At 35.0% G+C, this 18,597-nt stretch overlaps 1 protein-coding gene across 9 annotated transcripts in view; it reads right to left on the reverse strand.

Moving 5' to 3' along the window:
• The window catches only part of CCDC148 (coiled-coil domain containing 148), a 259,617-nt gene that overhangs the window by 170,310 nt on the left and 70,710 nt on the right, over positions 1 to 18,597 (reverse strand). For 8 of the 9 annotated variants that reach the window (XM_088794553.1, XM_019727195.3, XM_074336739.2 and 5 more), the window contains 5 exons: positions 17,079 to 17,182; positions 10,706 to 10,788; positions 10,353 to 10,504; positions 9,099 to 9,194; positions 8,838 to 9,019 (listed from right to left, as the gene is read on the reverse strand). In XM_088794553.1, the coding sequence (XP_088650679.1) occupies positions 8,838 to 9,019; positions 9,099 to 9,194; positions 10,353 to 10,504; positions 10,706 to 10,788; positions 17,079 to 17,182 (617 nt within the window). The remainder of the gene's footprint in view (positions 1 to 8,837; positions 9,020 to 9,098; positions 9,195 to 10,352; positions 10,505 to 10,705; positions 10,789 to 17,078; positions 17,183 to 18,597) is intronic. The other variant, XM_074336774.2, reaches the window with a different exon arrangement.

Here is an 18,597-nt window from a genome sequence, read left to right on the forward strand (position 1 = left end):
CATTTTTATAAACAACATACATATATCTGAATTATAAAAAATGTTACGAGAGTATTGGGAACTAGATTAACTGCAGATTCTTCTCTTTGCTTGCCTTGATTGTTAAATTTTTTTCTCTAATAAACATAATTATTTCTGTATTATGAGAATGTAAATATACAGAGGGTGCCAAAAAAATGTACACACATTTTAAGAAAGGAAAAAACTATATTAAAATTACACTGATGGTAACCACTTTGAGCACCTCTTATAATTAATTGCAGAAGTCAAACTTGACTTGTATTCATCTTTTGTTATTAGTACACATTGAGTGTTATAATTTTAATACAGTTTTTTTTTCCTTTCTTAAAATGTCTATACTTTTTTTGGCACCCTCTGTACACACACACACACACACACACACACACACACACACATATCCATAGGCCACTAAATAGTTATGTTGAAAGCTACTAACAAGTAGGGTAAATTGAAACAATTTAGCTGAAAAAATATTAAACTATGGGCCTTGGCAATATACACTCAGAGGGACAAAACTGTTAAAATTATGTGGACTTTAAATAGCATTAATTTTCAGATCCCATAAAATAGAATAATAATGATGAATCAACATTATAAAATTTAATATGCCTATCAAACAATAAAGTAGAAATTACTTGTTATCACTCTATAGCTTTTGCCACATATTGGCTTCAGGTTTGTCATAGTTAAATGGAGCATCATTCAGTTATGTCTCATCTATATGATTAATTTATCTAAATGCTAGGAAATTAAAGCCACAATCTCATCTGAGTCTAAAACAAGCAATTAAACTTGTCTTCATGTTACTAATGAAATGCAACCCTAATAAAATTTAGCTTCACAAATGTACTGAATAAAGAAATAGCCTCAATTGTAGTAAATAATGTTTTAATAATATGTTTTAGTAAAAGGTCGACATCCTTCACAGCTATGCTGTCCAATGTAGCAGCCACTAGCCACTAGTTTAGCGCCTGAAATGTGGCTGGTCCCAACTGAGATGCGCGGTAGGTATACGATGTAGACAAGATTTCACAGACTTTGTACGGAAAAAAGAATGTGATAGATCTCATGTATAACTTTAAAATATTGATTATATGTTGCAATTATAATATTTTGGAACTACTGAGTTAAAATATACAATTAAAATAAATTTAACCTTTAAAACTTTTAATACGGCTACTTAAATGTTAAATGATATATATGTGGCTCACATCTGTGACTCACATAATACTTCTATTAAATAGCACTGATCTAGTAATCAATGCAATTTACCAAAATCCTGGTAACATACATGTAAATGCTTGAAGCAGTTTGACGTGAGAGAAAAGCTTTCTATTCAGATGACCAGAAGAAACTCATTCCTGCTCAACTATACACTACCTCAGAAACTTTGGGGAAACTGCTCACCTGCTGAACTGCAATTTCTTCATCTGTAAAACAGAGCTTTTTAATGGGGTGTATTGAGGACTTAAATGACCTATACTTGGCATGTCATATAATAGGTACCCTTTAAATACCAATGGTTTCATCTTCATTCTTTAACTTAGATATTTAAAAATCTGTATTTTTGCTTTACAAAACAGAAAGAGCATGTATGCCAAAATTATTTGTAATTTTACTACCTGGAGATAACTATTGTTATTGTTTGTTTGGGTGGATAAGCTCCCGGTCTTTTTTCTATAGTCATATAGATCCAGAAGTAACACTTTCAGAGGGAAAGAAAAAGATAAGCCATGTTACACAAACTGTTTTGTAACCTTATTTTTAATTGCCTAGCAACTTATTGCAACTGTCTGTGACATTAAAAAGCTTCAATATCATTATGAATGATAGTGTGTTATTTAAATATGTGGATATATCATAATTGATGAAGCTAATCCCATGTTTGTTGACTATCTGGTTATTTTGAAGATTGTGCTCTCACTAAAGAGGGAAAAAACAATATTGAACATCCTTGAAGCCAACTATTTGTTTTACTTCTATGATTATTTCCTTGAAGATTATTTCTAAAGAGAAAATATTATTAACATTTATGAAGATTTTGGATGCAATATTGCCAGATAGCTTTCCAAAAGAGTTTGCACACCAATACTGTATAAAAATGCCCATTTGTCCCATATTTTAACCACAGATAAATTTATTTTATGTTTTACCATTTTGTACGTAAAAATCTCAGTACTTTAAAATTTTTCATTGCTTTGATGAGTACAGAGGTTTTCATACATTTCTTTGTCATTGTATTTAGAATTACCACTCAGAGTTCCATGGATTGCCAGCATGACATCTATTCACCTCCCAGTGTCTGCACCATTATACTCTGTATCCCCACCTGTTACTGTGGTAAATAAATCATCAGTGCTTAGTCCTCCATTTGTGTATCGTATCCCATTGCTGGATTCTTCTCATTAGCATCAAACATAATGATATTTCTCCCATTTTAAGTAAAACAAAAGAGAAAACAACAACAATAAAGTCTGGCCCTCCTTGCTTGCTCTCCTTTGCAAAAGATCTTCTCAAAAGCGTTGTCTATTCTCATTCTCTTCAGTGTTCTCCATCCATTCACTCAAATCCAACCCCATCAGGCATTCGTTCCCACTTCTTCTACAGTCACCAAAAGCCTCCATCTAAAGCCACAGTCAATGATCAGTCCTATTCTGTATGACTTAGCCACGTTTCCTCAGTGCATGGCCCCTCCTCAGCTCACACTGCTGACCACTCCCTCTTACTTGCCTTCCAGGGCAGCACACTCTTGGTTTTCTTCACATCTCCCAGACCCTTTCTCAATGTCCTTTGTTGGTTACGCCTCTTCTCACTGACACTTGAATGCCGGCAGACCCAAGGGACCAGTTTTTGATCTTTGATGTTGTCTCTTCACTCGTTTTGATGATCACATCCAACTGCATGCTGATGACTCACACACATGTGTCTCCAGCTCAGATCTCTCTCCTAACCTGCAGACTCACAGAACTGCCTGCCTTCTCAAAATTGGTACTTAGATATCTGACAGCACCTCAGACTCAACACGTTCACACCTGAAAGCCAGATCTTCCCCGCAGTCAAATCTTGCTTCACTTAGTCTTTCCCATGTCAGTTGATAGCAGCTCTATCCTTCCAGTTGCTCAACCCCAAAACGTTGGCCTGTTCTCTTGTTGCTCTCTTTTTTTTCACATACCTTATGAAATCTGTCAGCAGATGGCTTTCATTTTAAAATATGTCCAAAAGCTATTTCACACCACTTCTACATCCTGATCTAGGCCACCATTATCTCCCATCTGGATTACTTTAATAAAGTGTTCAATTTTTTTTTTCCCCTCCCTACCTCCACCATAAACACAACTGTCAAAGTGATCCTGCTAAACCATGAGTTAGGTCTTGTTACTTTGCGTGCTTCCCTCACACTTCTGCTTCCAACAGCTTCCTGCATCTGAAAGTTTTTACAATGGCTACAACGCTCTCAGGGTCCCCCTCTTCACCCTACTTCTTTGACTGCAGCTTCTACTACTCTCTCCATCACTGTGTTGCTGCCATGCTGCCTTTTGCCAGCCACATGCCCATCTCAGTAAACACTGGCTAAAACACCACTACTCCAAATTTCTGCATGGTTAGCTCTCTAAGCCCCATCATGACTTTGCTTCAATGTCACTTTTTCAACCAGGCCTATCCTCAAACTCCCATTCAAAACTGCAATCTGCCCCACTCCCCCACAACCTCAGCAACTTGTCTTGTACTCTAGTCTCTATTATTTCATAGCACATCTCGCCTTCTAATATACCATGGTGCATAATTTAACTGTTATGTTTATAGTTTGTTGTCTCTAACTTGCTTCATGAGTAGAGGACTTTTTATCTATTTTATGCCAGTAGTTGCTCAGTAAATACTTGTTGAAAATATAAATGATAAACTGTTTCTTTGTCTCCTTTGTCCCTTTTCTTTTGGCTGTTTATCAGTCAATTTGCAAAGTGTCTTCATATATTAAATACTTTAATTTTTTGTGACTGATACGTTTCCAATGTTTTCCCATTTGTCATTCAATTTTTACCCTTGTTATTTTCCTTTTAAAAAATTCTGTTTTTAGAATAGGTAATATGTTCACATGCTTCAAAATCCAAAAGGAATAATAAAAAATGGGCATACAATAAAAATTCTCTCTCACACTCACCCCCCACCCCAGGCATTTAGCTCCCCTCCCTAGAGCCAATGAATGTTACCAATTTCTGCATATTTTTTCAGACATATAAAAACAAATATATATATATATATAATTTATTAAATACATATATTTTATATATATATATATATATATTTGTTTTTATATGTCTGTGTGTATGGTTATGTGTGTAAGTGTACGTTTAATTTTCCCTATTTTATACATTGTGCAATGCACATTATTTTATTTGCTTAACCCAATACCACACCTTAACTCTAACCCTTGGAGATTATTCCATGTTAGTAAATGTAAGTATTCACATTCTTTTCTTCTTTCCTTTTTTTTTCAGTCTGGAGAGTAATATACATTGTATGGTTGTACAATTATCTGTAAAACTAGTCCTTATTGATATTAAGATTCTTTCCTCAATCTTTAGCTACTGCAGTAAATAACTAAAACTAAATCACTATATACAAGTATATTTGTATGATGTATTATTGAGATGTGAAAACCATTGGGACAAAGGGCATATGCTTTGTGATATGATGAGTCCTACCAAACTGCTGTCTGTAGAAAAGTTACACCAATTTAGATGCCTTTGGCAGAATATGAACTACCTGCTTTCCCCACACCCTCACACGTTAGGCTTAGCTGCTGATGAAAGACACCACTCAAGTTCTTTAAGTATAAAGGAATGGATGACCAGATATTATATGACTTGCAATATAATTGGAAGGGCTGGAGGAGCAATTTCCAGCTCCTAGGAAGTCACATGCCTCTGTTGTGATCAGGGAAGGTCCCACCCTGCTTCAGGAAGCTACAACTGCTGAGACTGATCCACAGCAACAAAATGAATGCGTCACTCCCAGCCTTTTTTTCCCCTTTAACTTAATTTTGAATCCAAATCTTATGCAAGTATTTATGATTGTCAAAACCTAAATCACATCCATTGACCTATGTATTCATGACATTATATCATTTATAAAATGTTTAATACACGAGGTCAGACAATTACGTTCACGAACGCATCCTAGAAAAAGTGCTATATACCTCATTGCTGAATATCACTACGGTCACCTTCGGAGTTCTCCCCTTGGGCAGCTATGCACCAATGCCAGGGCCTAGTCCACCCTTCAAAGTAATTTTGGAATTCTTTTTCTGGAATGGCCATCAGAGCTGTCGTCGTATTACCCTTGATGTCCTGAATGTCATCAAAATGTCTTCCTTTATATATATATATATATATATATATATATATATATATATATATATATGCACATATATATATTTTTTAATTTATTGGGGTGACAATTGTTAATAAAATTACATAGATTTCAGGTGTACAATTCTATATTACATCATCTATAAATCTTCGCGTAAAGAAAGAAGTCATTGGGGGCCAGATCAGGTGAGTAGGGAGGTTGCTCCAATACAGTTATTTGTTTACTGGCTAAAACCTCCCTCGCAGACAGTGCCGTGTAAACTGGTGCATTGTTGTGATGCAAGAGCCATGAATTGGCAAAAAGTTCAGGTCATTTTGTCTAACTTTTTGACACAGCCTTTACAGCAATTCCAAATAGTTAACTTGGTTAACTATTTGTCCAGTTGGTACAAATTCATAATGAATAATCCCTTTGATATCAAAAAAGATTAGCAACATCATTGCAAAAAGTTTGTGAACTTAATTGTTTGACCTCATATAATAGCAATGGTCCTCATTATTGCTTCCTCCCACCCCCAGAATTTTTCTATTTTTGCTTATTTCTTTTTTGAAAGGAAAACTAAAATTCAGATTAATTTTTAAAACCTTGTGAATAATTTTATTAGAATCACATTAAATTTGTAGGCTGAGGGGGAAAATATCTATAACTGTTGAATCTTCTGTTCTAAAAATAAGGTATGGCTTATTCAAGTCTTATGTTCTTAAATAACATTTTAAAGTCTTCTTCCAGTAGTATAGATCATTTCTTGTTAAACAAGTTCCTACATATTCTATATTTATTGTTGCTATTACAAAGTACGTTTTTTTTTTCATTCATTTTATCTTTTAGCTGGCCATGGTTTGTCTATAAAACCAAGTTTGGTTCTATGTATGTTAATTTTATATCACTAAATTATCTTATTACGTGTTTAGATTTCTTTCTTGTGAATGCCTTGGATTTTCCAAAGAAAAACTCATTATCTGCAAATAAGATAACTATAGCTATTTCTTTCAGTGCTTTATAACTCTGTCTTTCTCTTGTCTAATTTTGTTGCCTAGAACATACAGAATAACATTAAATAACGGTGGTGATGGCAGATGCTTGTCAGTGATGAAACTGCTTCTATTGTTTCCCTTTATGTTTTGAAGGGTTTATACATTTTATAATGGTAAATGTATTCATCATAATTTTAACATTTTAACATTTTCTTAAGAACAGATGCTCAAATTTTTAATGGTATTTTAGTGTCCATGAAGGTAAGCTACAGAAGATCTACTTAGATTCATTATTTTAATGTGCTGGTGGATCCTCATTGCAAATAGTTTATTTAGGATTTTTGTATCAATAGATGTGAGACTAGGCTATCGTTTTCTATTTTGTGCAATACTTTCCAACTTTTCTATCAATGTTATGCTGCTTCATAAACATAACTTAAAAGTTTTTCTTCTTTTCTATGCCCTGGAACAGTTAAATAGCAATGAAATGTACTTTTTTCTTCATATTTTAAATTAGTAAACTTTGTTGTTTAGAGTAGTTTGAGGTGTATGATAAATATGAGCAAAAATACAAAAAAATCCCATATTTCTTCAGTCCTCACACATGTACAACGTCCCTTCTATCAACATCCTGCACCACAGTGGTACATGGATTACAATCAATAAACCTACACTGACGCATCGTTATCATCAAAAGTCCGTCGTTTACATTAGGTGTGCAGTCTATGAGTTTTGATAAATGCATAATGGCACGTGTCCACCACTGTAGCATCATACAGATAATTTCACTGCCCTAAAAATCTGTGCTCTGACTATTTATACCTTCCTCACCCTCACCCTTGGCAACCGCTGATCTTTTTACTGCCTCCATAGATATGTCCTTTCCAGAATGTCATAGAGTTGGAATCATACAGTACGCAGCCTTTTCAGATTAGCTTCCTTTGCTTAGTAATATGTATATAAGTTTCCTCTATGTATTTTCATAGCTTGATAGCTCATTTCCTTTTAGTATTGAATAATATTCCCTTATCTGGATGTAGCAGTTTATTTATCCATTCACCTACTGAAGGATATCTTGGTTGCTTCCAAGTTTTGGCAATAATTAATAAACCTGCTATAAACATCTATGCTCAGGTTTTTGTGTGGACATAAGTTTTCACCCACTTTGGGTAAATATTAAGGAGAAGTCTACAGAAGTCTGAATATGATTTGTGTAGGTATAGTTTTGGGGGGGTATTTGTCATGTCTGGTGCTTTCTGAGCTTCCAGGATCTATGGTTTGGTGTCTGACATTAATTGGTGGAAATTCTCAGTCTCTGTTGCTTCAAATATTTCTTGTACTCTTTCCTCTTCTTTGGTATTCCCAGTATATGTATGTTATGCCTGTTTAGTTGTCCCAATCAATCTTTCCCTTAGTTTTGAAATTTTTCCTTTATAATAAATTAAATTATTAGAGATATTTTCTGTTTTCTGTATGTCTATTTTGTTCTACTTATCTGCTGCATATTCCCAGACATTTAAAACTTTCTAATTTATTTTGATATTATATATCTATATTTGGCTGTGCAAGTTTCACCCCCACATCCCACCCCCAGTTATTCTTCATTTTGAAACTTTGGCTGATTTTACAAGCTTAATCTTCCTAATAAATTAGGAAAAATCTCTTTAACAAGGTCAGGATGGGGAGGGGAGAGAGGATATTTGTTTTGTAATTAGAGACTTAAACTAAGTGCATGGTTGAGTTAACACTTTTGTGTGACTGAGTTTCAATTAAAGTGTAATTAGTTAATTAATCAATCAACACATATAAAGGATATATTATTAATTTCTTTCCCTCAACTTTATTGCAAGATGGAAGGAAAACAGGAAGATAGAGAGGCAGGGAGGGAGGAGGCTCTTAGGAGACCAAAATGTGTCTGTTACGGAGGAAGACGTGACCATTGCCACAGAGATGTAAAAAAGAAGCTTAGGTCAGGAAAGCCTCACACTGCACCTAGGATTTCTTCCTTGTCTAGTAAAGAGCCCAATGAGAGGACTCTTTTCATCATGTTTCAACCTTATGCAAATTTTTAAAACCATTATTTCAGGGAAATTACCTTGAAGAAATTATCTTGAATATTCAATGGTCAATCTGAATATTTAGCGATTGACTGTATTCCAATCACATAGTAACTATGAAAACAGTAAATCAGAAATATAGTAACCTCCCACAAAACTATAAATTTAGTGGCAAAAATCTATATAATTCAAGTAGTTTCTTTTTTTTTTTTTTAACTTTTATTTATTTTAAGTGTGTTTTTCCAGTACCCATCAGCTCCAAGTCAAGTATTTGTTTCAATCTAGTTGTGGAGGGCGCAGCTCACAGTGGCCCAGGTGGGGATCGAACTGGCAACTGTGTTGTTAAGAGCACCGCGCTCTCACCAACTGACCTAATTGGCCACCCCCAATAATTCAAGTAGTTTTATCTTATTACCTGTATATGTCTTCTAACTGCAGATCAAAATCTTGAAGTTTCTTTTGATATTTCTCTGTTAAGTTACAGAACTCATTAAAAATTGAAGATTTCAAATCAGAATATGGGCATTCCAAAGTTTCTAATTCCGTAGGGAGTTTACTAAGCATGTTATTCCTTTCTTCTGAAGAATGATCTAGTATCTGAAAAATAATTACGTGATTATTTTATTTAACACAAATGACAAATTGATAAACAAATTACTATCTGTATGACACTTACTTTCATACTCCAGTCTGAAAGACTACTTTGTAATTTCTGTTGCTCCAGGCTAAGTCTTTCAAACACAGCTTTCGATTGTTTTTTCACAAAGTCAACCTATAAGACATTTAAAACAAGTAGTATGCAAATATTGTGATTCATCCAATATTTACATTTAAAGTTACAGGAAATATTCTCAAAAGCAAATAACTGATACAAAATAGAGAAGAGAAAGTCCCTTGAGGACCTGTGGAAGAGGTTGAAGAGATGCCATAGCCAGGCAGTGCTTACCACAGGGGGCTTCTAGACACATAACCCAAAAATGGGCCTAGGAAGCACAGTGGGGTCCTAACCCCTTGTACCCACATTTTGGGTTTGTTTGTGGTAAGGCAGAGAGCTTACCAGATTGTCTGTGTCAATCACCCTTCCTTCCCTTGAATCCTTGGCTAAAATCCCCAGCTAGGCAAGGGATTTTTTAATATTTTTAAAATTATTATTTATTAAAGCAATATAACAACTCTACAGAATAACTGAAAAATAGAGTAAGAAAAAGCACCTAAAAGCCTACATCTACTGTAACTATGATCATGGAGTTTATGCTCCAATCAGGGAAGGCAGACAATAAACTAATGAAAAAAAGCTAAGAAATTATCAGAAGGTAAGTAATGTAAAAGCAGGGTGAGGTCCTAGGGAATGACTGTGGCTTCTCTCATGTGGGTGATGAGGACAGGCCTTTCGGAGGAGAGAATATTTAAGCAAAGACCTAAAGGACAAAAAGTGCCATCAGTGGGATGGAGGAAACAGCCCGTGCAAAGGCCTTGAAACAGAAAAGATCAGGGCATGTGTGAGGAACAGGAAGAAGGCCCGCATCGTGCAACAAGGTCTAGGACGGGAGGATGTGTCACATAGAGGAGACTGAAGAAGCAGAGAGGGGCCTGATGTATAGGGAGGAATGATGGGCCCGCAGGAGCCCGGAGGGAATTTATTAGGGCACGTGACTTGACCCTCCTGCACTGAAGGTAGATTCCAGAATGTATTGGGAGGAGGGGCAAGGATGAAAACAGAGAGACTAGTTATTAGGCCATTGTAACATTCCAGGTGAGAAATGATCATGTTTGGACAGATTTAGGGATATTTTTAAGATATTGAGTAGACAGAATTTGCTATAGCTTGTATTAAAATACACAAGACACACGTTTGTTTCTTATCTCAAAATGTTTTAGGTGGGACAAAAGTGAACTATCACATTATTAAAAGTAAAGGCAATATACTGACCTCTTCCAGTACTTTCACTGAGTTAAACCCAGTATGTGAATGTGAGTGCTGTGAAATGTGATGCTGTCTGTATTTTAGGTCTGCTCTCAATTGCTGAATAGGATTTATCACATTTTTAAGATATGTGCAATATTGTTCTGATAACTCTTGTTCTATGGGGAAACAAAATTAAATCAAGGTAACACATTATTTTAAGTTTCTTCAAGAACAGGTTTTTAGAGTGTAGACTTATTTTTGGATTCCTTTAGAAAAAAAATACCAGTTAATATTAAAAGAACATGAAGTGAGTGGCCCACTTTGATCTTCAAAACAAAACTCCCCTTTAAATATAGGATTAAAAAAAAATATCTTACCAAAATGTGTAAGGTCCGAAAGACATTCATTTCCAATGTTCTTTTCATTGAGAAAGGATTTTATCTCATATTCCATTTTACATCTGAAATAGATATTGTCTCAATCATTTTTTACAATCATAAACAAATCATATATAGGTTGAAAAAATACCTAGTAGTAGAAATTTAATTTCATATGGTTTTATTCACCTGTTAGTCATTCAGACCATATACTAAATCCCTAACATGGATTAGGTATTTGCCAGACACGATTAACAGACATTTGGTCCTGTCCAAAATATCCACTGAGACATTTGGTCCACACCAAAATGTCCTTGAAAGTTGGTCCTGTCCAAAACATTTATGAGCATATTTGGTCCATGCCAAATGGTCCTTGATATTTGGTCCTGTCAATAATGTCCACGCTTCAGAAAAATGTCTCTTTGTGTTCTCTGCCCATTTTTCAATTGGGTTGTTCAGTTTTTCTGGTGTTGAGTTAAATGAGTTTTATTTATAAATTTTGGATATTAACCCCTTATCTGATGTATCACTGACAAATATCTTCTCCCATTCAGTAGGATGCCTTTTTGTTTTATTGATGGTTTCCTTTGCTGTGAAAGAACTTTTTAGTTTGATGTAATCCCATATGTTTATTTTCTCTCTTACTTCCCTTGCCCGAGGGGATATATCTATCAGTAAAAATATTGCTAAGGGTAATGTCTGCAAGTTTACTTCCCATATTTTCTTCTAGGAGTTTTATGGTTTTGAATCTTACATTTAAATCTTCAATCCATTTTAAATTTATTCTTGTATATGGCATAAGGAGGTGGTCCAACTTTATTTTTTTGCACGTCTGTCCAGATTTCCCAGCACCATTTATTGACTAGACTGGGGGAGAGGGTTTATCACTTTGTGAGAGGTGTAAATGTCTGATTATTACATTGTTTTGTACACCTGAAACTGATTTAAAAAAAAAAATGTCCACACCAAAAAATGTCCCTGGGTTCAGAGAACCTACAACATTTATTTCTATGTTTGCTTTTCAGGATTATTACATAAAAAATATGTTTTATTGCTCTGCTAATTGTACTGTGGCTGCATTCCCAATGACAACCCTTCTTACCTTGGCAGCCTACCTGGTCATGGCAAATGGGGTTAGGTAGAGGGGTCTAGGTTAGAATCTTGCAGAAAAGCAGGGTTTATATTAACTATGCACATTTTGAACAGGACCAGATATCAAGGATATTTTGGCGTGGACCAAATGGCTCTATGGATGTTTTGGACAAGGACAAATGTCCTGCAAGGGCCGCCACTGAGACCAAAAGTGACCACTCCAAGGCAGAAGTAACAGCATGAGCATAGGCAAGCACGAAACATGTCTGAGCACTATTTCATATGGACAGGCTGAGGGGTACTAAGCTGACCTGGCCTGCTCAGTAGATCTGTGTTTCAGAAAGATTCCAAAGGCAGCAAGATGGAGGATGGGCTGGTAAGAGGGGTGAGCAATAAAGACGGAAAATAAAGGAGGGGATCAGGTAAATAAGGACTAATGAAGAGATTATTTTAAACGTTAAGAGACGATGAGGTCCTAGGGGAATGGGGGAACAAGTATATTTGATTTTTATACACTAATATAAGTAATAAATCTTAAAGACCTTTCACTATATTATTTAAATATTATACAGTCATATTTAGAGTAAAACCATAATCAGCTCTAAATGGACATCCCAAAATATTGTAGTTGATCCCTTGCTTACGGCAGATTTAATAAAATCATAGAAAAGAGTTTTGATTCATTATGATTATTAAAATACAAAATTAAGTTGGCATAAAATTAAAAGTTACAATTTGTATTGTTGTAATTGCAACAATTATAATACTTTAATACAATGTTTATTTTCATTTTTCTATAAGTGTCTAGCCCTTGTCTACATGCATGTATATTTCAAGTCATTGTAATTATGGCATATGTACCATTTTATATTGGGTTTTTAAAAAATAATATTTTAAAATATTTCTAAATAATTTTCATAATTATCATTTATTTTATATATGTGCAATCTTCTTTGAAGTCAATTCACTTACATGGGACAGGGGTTTTGTTTGTATGTATAGGTGATATTATAGATGACACTTCACTGTGTATTTTCCCAGTATGTACTTTTTGACAGAAGTATTTTTACAATTACATTTGAAACTGTCAAATGGAGGATGGGTGCATGAAAGTGAAGCAAAACCAGAAGTTATTTCATAATGGATTTGCTTAAACAAAAACGTAGCACTTAAAGAGCCATGTAGCTCAGTTCCCTTATATTTTCAGCACCAGAGAGCCATATTAGAACATACAAACCAACAGGACAAGTGGCTTTGTGCATATAGGACATGAGCCTGCTACTTTGCATGTAATAATTCTAGTAAGCTCCATCCCGACTTTGGAAATCAACAACCTTGACCTGTCAGATAAGAACAGCCCATTTCTCTAATTATCCTGAGTGCCCCACAAATCCAGAAACATTTGTTATGCCCTCAAGAACCTTGAGAATCTGGGGCTAGCTTGTGAATGCAGGCTAACATTTTCCAAGTAGTGTTCTATAAAACAGTAATGTCAATGAGATGCTAGGGGGAAAAGTGGGAAATGGTGAACTAAACAAAATTCGACAAGCTTCTACGGTGCAGGATTTCACAGAAACTTGATTATGTTAAGGTGCATTAACGTTCTCCAAAAAGGGGAAGACATGTAAAGTATTTTCTTAATTTGTAAGACCAATGCAATTGATTGTTCTCCATTGAGTAGCTTGAAAAATATTTCTGTTTTGTAGAATATACTTTAGGAAATATAGGTAAAAATTGTGATGGACATAAGAATAGTACAAGTGGTAACTCTGGAGACGAGAACCCTGCCCCGATGCTCATTGACATGCTAGACCAAGTTTGAACTCTGTGGTACAAGTAACCTCCTCCACATCTGAAGAGGGGGTGAATGTAAGGCAACTTTCCCTGTCCAAATATGCCAATTTAAGTGTCTCCTAATGTTACTTGGCCTTTCCTTTGGTACCATTGTATATGATGGTACTGCAAAAAACCTCTTGAGTTTTTGTGTGACCGTTTGCCTAGGTGATATATTAACCTATTTCCTAGATATGCCCAATTGCAGTGCAACCACCTGCAAGATAAACCAGCCTGGTGAAGGACATTTTTTAGTTCTCAGGAACCTACTCTCAGTACAAGTCCTCGTCCTGCCAAGAGAGTGCAAAGATCTAGGTGTAGAATCAGTCTCCTCAGAACATCAGAAATTACCCAGAGCTTCCTGAGATTTCTAGGGCAACCGCTTAGTTACCCATTTTGGCAGAACAAGAGAAACATGGAGTGAAAGAGAATAGTAGAGTCAGAAGTCATTTAACCAAACAATAAGCAAAGAAACATGGATTGTGAAAAACAGAGCAAGAGAGTGCATTCAAGTTCCATAAATGGAACTAACAGCCTGAGATCTGTAGAAAATTAGGGCCCAGAGTAGGCTGAACGCCAAAGCTTTAGCCCCTCCAACAAGGAAGGAACTCAGCGGCACTGACACCTTAGGCTCAGCTATTTGATCCACTTCTCACTCCTGAAGTCTGTCAAGTGTACACAGAGGCTGCAGAAGGAAGTCTGACAACTAACTGTTGGCGAAGGAACAAGCTCAGGAGCTGGGCTCAGAGAGAGTTCTCTTGTGCCCTGAGTACCACAGCAAAAAAACTGGTCTCAATTTCATCTTTAAAGACACATTTCCAGACAACATTTAATTGTTGTGGGTAAAACCCCATGATATCCTTTGTATTAATATAAAGGTGATACTTTTAAAATAATGCTTTAAAACTAAAATTGTGAGCAAGAGGCTACATGTATTTCTAACAGAGATTTGATTAAAAACATCCCTTGTAGGAATTGTAGTAAAAGTAGTAAGCTGGACAAATAAACCCCTCAAACTTTATTATTCAAAAACTGTTAATTAAAATAAAAATTGTAATTCATTATCACATGGCCAATATAAATAACTTCCTCTTAAACAGTCATTCTGAAACAAAGGAGCAAGGGATCCTGGAGGTTTTCAAGGGGTGTAGTTTGAGAAAACATATTAATTATTAAATATAATTTTATAAATGTAAATATAAAATATAACTTTGTATTTGTAAATTTTGTGTGAGTAGTTTCCTTAGTACAGATGTCAAAGAATTAAAGTTTGGCAAAATCTTTTTTTTTCTACCAGGTTTCCCTAAAAATAAGACCTACCCGGACCATCAGCTGTAATGCGTCTTTTGGAGCAAAAACTAATATAAGACCCAGTCTTATTTTAATATAATATAAGACCCAATCTTATATTAACTTTTGCTCCAAAAGACGCATTAGAGCTGATGGTCCAGCAAGGTCTTACTTTCGGGGAAACATAGTAGCAATGGTAAACCAATTCGATTTCAGGTGGTGTGAATGGAACCCTGTGGGGCAAAAGAAAAACTGCTCAACTCTAAGGTCATGGAGCACAGGAGTTAAAAACGAGTGCTCCAATATCACCTTCAAATAAACTAGTAATTTGCCTTCGACAAATAAATTTAATCCTCTGAACCTCAAGATTCTCATCTGTAAAATGGGGATAGCATTGGTTCCTACTCTGCAGCAACACTGTAAGGAGTAAATGAAATAAAGCATGTAAAGTACCTAACATATTACCCAGCACATGCTAAATTACCCAACAAAACTTAGAGATCATTGTAGGCCCTTACCTTCTGCGGGCCTGAGATTCTCAAATGGAGTCTCTCATGGTGATACATACAATATTGTACTTTAATTTTTTTTATTAAAAGGGAATTGTAGATTTTTAAAAGTTGAGAAAAACTGATACAGCTTAAACTCTTGATTTTCTGGTGGTCCCTAAATTCTCCACAAATTGAGCCACATTCTAACTGTCCTCCTTTTACCATTAATTTTTTAAAAAATTTTACTGAACATGTGTTGAAATTAACCTGCTTTCTAGAATAACACAGAACATTTTCTTGGAATTCTTCTTTTTGTACAACTTTTAGCGCTACAAGTTGCAAGGCATGAAGGTTATTATATTACTTGAAAGTTCCTCACTTCCATTATCTTTATGTCATCCCAGGTCAACAAAAAGAATTATTTTCCACAAAAATATGTATGCACCTCTGCTATCAAGCTCAAGAACAACTTAATATACACATTAATAAGAGTATGACACAGCCAAGATCAAAAACTTTCACCCATTACATTTGAGCTTGCATCAGTGAGCACCATAATTAAAACCTCCTAAGGGCCTTCTTTTTTTTATCATGTTTCAAGTTATGCAAATTTTCAAGAAAAAATTTTTCTAATGGGCCCAAACTTCCTCTCCACAAAAGGTAACTTTTGAGGGATAAGATGAATCTGATTTCTTTTTATAGCAGCAGTATGGTGACAAAGTCTATATAATTTTGTTTTTCTATGTTTCAAGTTATACAATGATGTAGAAACATTTCCAATTATGAGCCTTTTACTTCACATGTAAGAATCTTTTGACAGAATAAGAAACACTTATTACTATGAAAAACACCTAAATCAAAGGGAAATGGTATTTGGAAATTTAACTTAATATAAAATCATAAAAGTTACCTAATGTGATACAAAATATACACTTAAAATATATATTTTAAAAAGCATATTTCATAAATACAACCATCATTAAAACTAGTATATATGCCTCAAGTGGAGGGAAAACACATCTGCCTTCTCTTTTTGCCTTGCCTTTGGAAAGTTTATTTTTCAAAGATTACAATTAAAATCAAGTATAGAATCATCATTTAGTTTTAATTTGTCTTGAAGTAATTGTTGGAAATAATAACAAAAGTCAAAAACCCAAATTGAATAAGCTAGTCATGCATGATACAGCTACATCTAGAAGTCACTGAGCAACTTGAACCCTTTAGATCATTCATTCATTCATTGGTTGAAAGCATTTATATATCTTCTGCTGTGTATCCTACAATGAAAAGATGCATATGATGGGATGCTTGCCCTAGCTTAGCACTCTGTAGGAAAGACAAATATGTAAACAATGCATTATAATCCAGATATGTAAGTGCTAGATATGTAAGTAGTTACAAGTATGAGTGGGAGTGCAGAAGAGTAATTAACAGATAGAGACTATCTTTTCTTCCCTAAAGAAAGTAAAAGCATATTAATATATTCACTGAATTCCAAATTAAACTGGAGAAATGAAAGGATTTTAATCGACTCACATTGAAACTATAACTTTAAATTTTGAATACCATGGTTTAATTGACATGGAAAGTTATAAAACATCTAATTACAGAAGTGCAAGTCTTACTAATTCCTAGGTGTTCCTATTGCAATTTCCCTCAGTTCTTACCTGACTTCATTTAGCCTTTGATGTTCCTGCCACCACACCTGCTTGTGTTGTTTTATTACTGTTTGTTCCTTAGATATCTTGGAGGTCTGTACTGCTTTTCTGATCTAGATTTAGAACAAAAAAGACATTTAATGTTTTCAAAATGTGTCTTCCACAATGCAAATGTTCAATCTATATTTTCTAAGTTAAATACTTAACACTTTTTCATCCTATTAGTTCACCTTCTAACACAAAATCCTCCTTAAAATAAGCACTTAGTTAAACAAAAAGCTGGGAGGTGGTGAAAGAGAAAATGGTTTGGAATACTGACCAATTTAAGAACTGTTTTTAAAGTATTTATGGGAGGGGAAAGGTGAAGTAATTCAAATAACCCATTAATTCATGCAGTCCCAGAAAAGTTTTAAGAGCTTTCCATACTTTTTAACCTTTTGACATATCTTTGCTGCCAGCCATCATGAGCATCTTTATTCCCATTTTACAGATGAAGACACGGAAGTTCAGAGACGTTAAAAATCTTGATCAAGATCATAAAGCTCATAAACATCAGAATCACATGGAACTTTGGTGTATGAATTGGTTTTCTTCCATCCTTCAGTGTATGATGGGAAAAAGTCATTGGACAAATTGTTAGGCCTAGCTATAGTTCCAACTTCAGTACCTACTAGAATATGACCTTGAATATGCAATTTTAATCTTTCAACTTCATGACTTCATAGATAAATTTTTGTTTAAAACATTAGGTGAATATTTATTTAAAGATACTTAAAGAAATAGTGAAAAATCATGTAACATTGAAACCAAAATTTCAGCTAAATTTAAATTTTCCCCAAATTTTATGACTTTTTTTTCCAAAAATGTCGCAAATAATTAGTATTTGGGGGTTTCTGTTGACAAGTCAAGTTGTATCAGGCCTAGGTCTGTTTGCCTTAAGAGCTATTCTCGTCCATCTCCCTGATCTGCTCCATATCAAAGACCAGTCTGTGTTTCTCAGACACACCCCTATCAGCTGGTTTCCAGCTGGGTTCAGTCGAAGGGAGACACTAACAGTGGGAGATTGAAGGGAGGCAGGAAAGGAAAAGCCGAAGCATTTGCTCCATCTTTTCTTGACAGTTGTACTACAGTTGCAAGTACCTCTGGATAACCTCAGCTCATGGGATGTGGCACAGCTTTGCTTTTACTAAGTGTCCCTCTGATTTAGGCATGGCAGTGACTCCCTGCTGTTGTTAATCCCTGTTTTGCTTCACAGTCCTGTTTGGCTTCTCAGCTTTATCACCTGTGTAGCCATTTCCTGAATTAAAGGCCCCTCTACTCATTAAAGACCTCAAGAGGTATCTGTTTCCAGGTCAGATTCTGACTGATACTCATGTGTACGTAGAACTCATGTATTCCACATCAATACTTTTAAACATCTACAAAAATGCTACTCTAGTCAGAAACTTGAAGAAAGATACTTATTTTGTATATTTTTGGCTACTAGAATACTTAACAGCCTGAATGCTTTAACAGATCAATACTGAAG

This window comes from Rhinolophus sinicus, chromosome 17 (genome assembly GCF_057876585.1).
Source record: "Rhinolophus sinicus isolate RSI-liver-muscle chromosome 17, RSI-T2T, whole genome shotgun sequence".
NCBI lineage: Eukaryota > Metazoa > Chordata > Mammalia > Chiroptera > Rhinolophidae > Rhinolophus > Rhinolophus sinicus.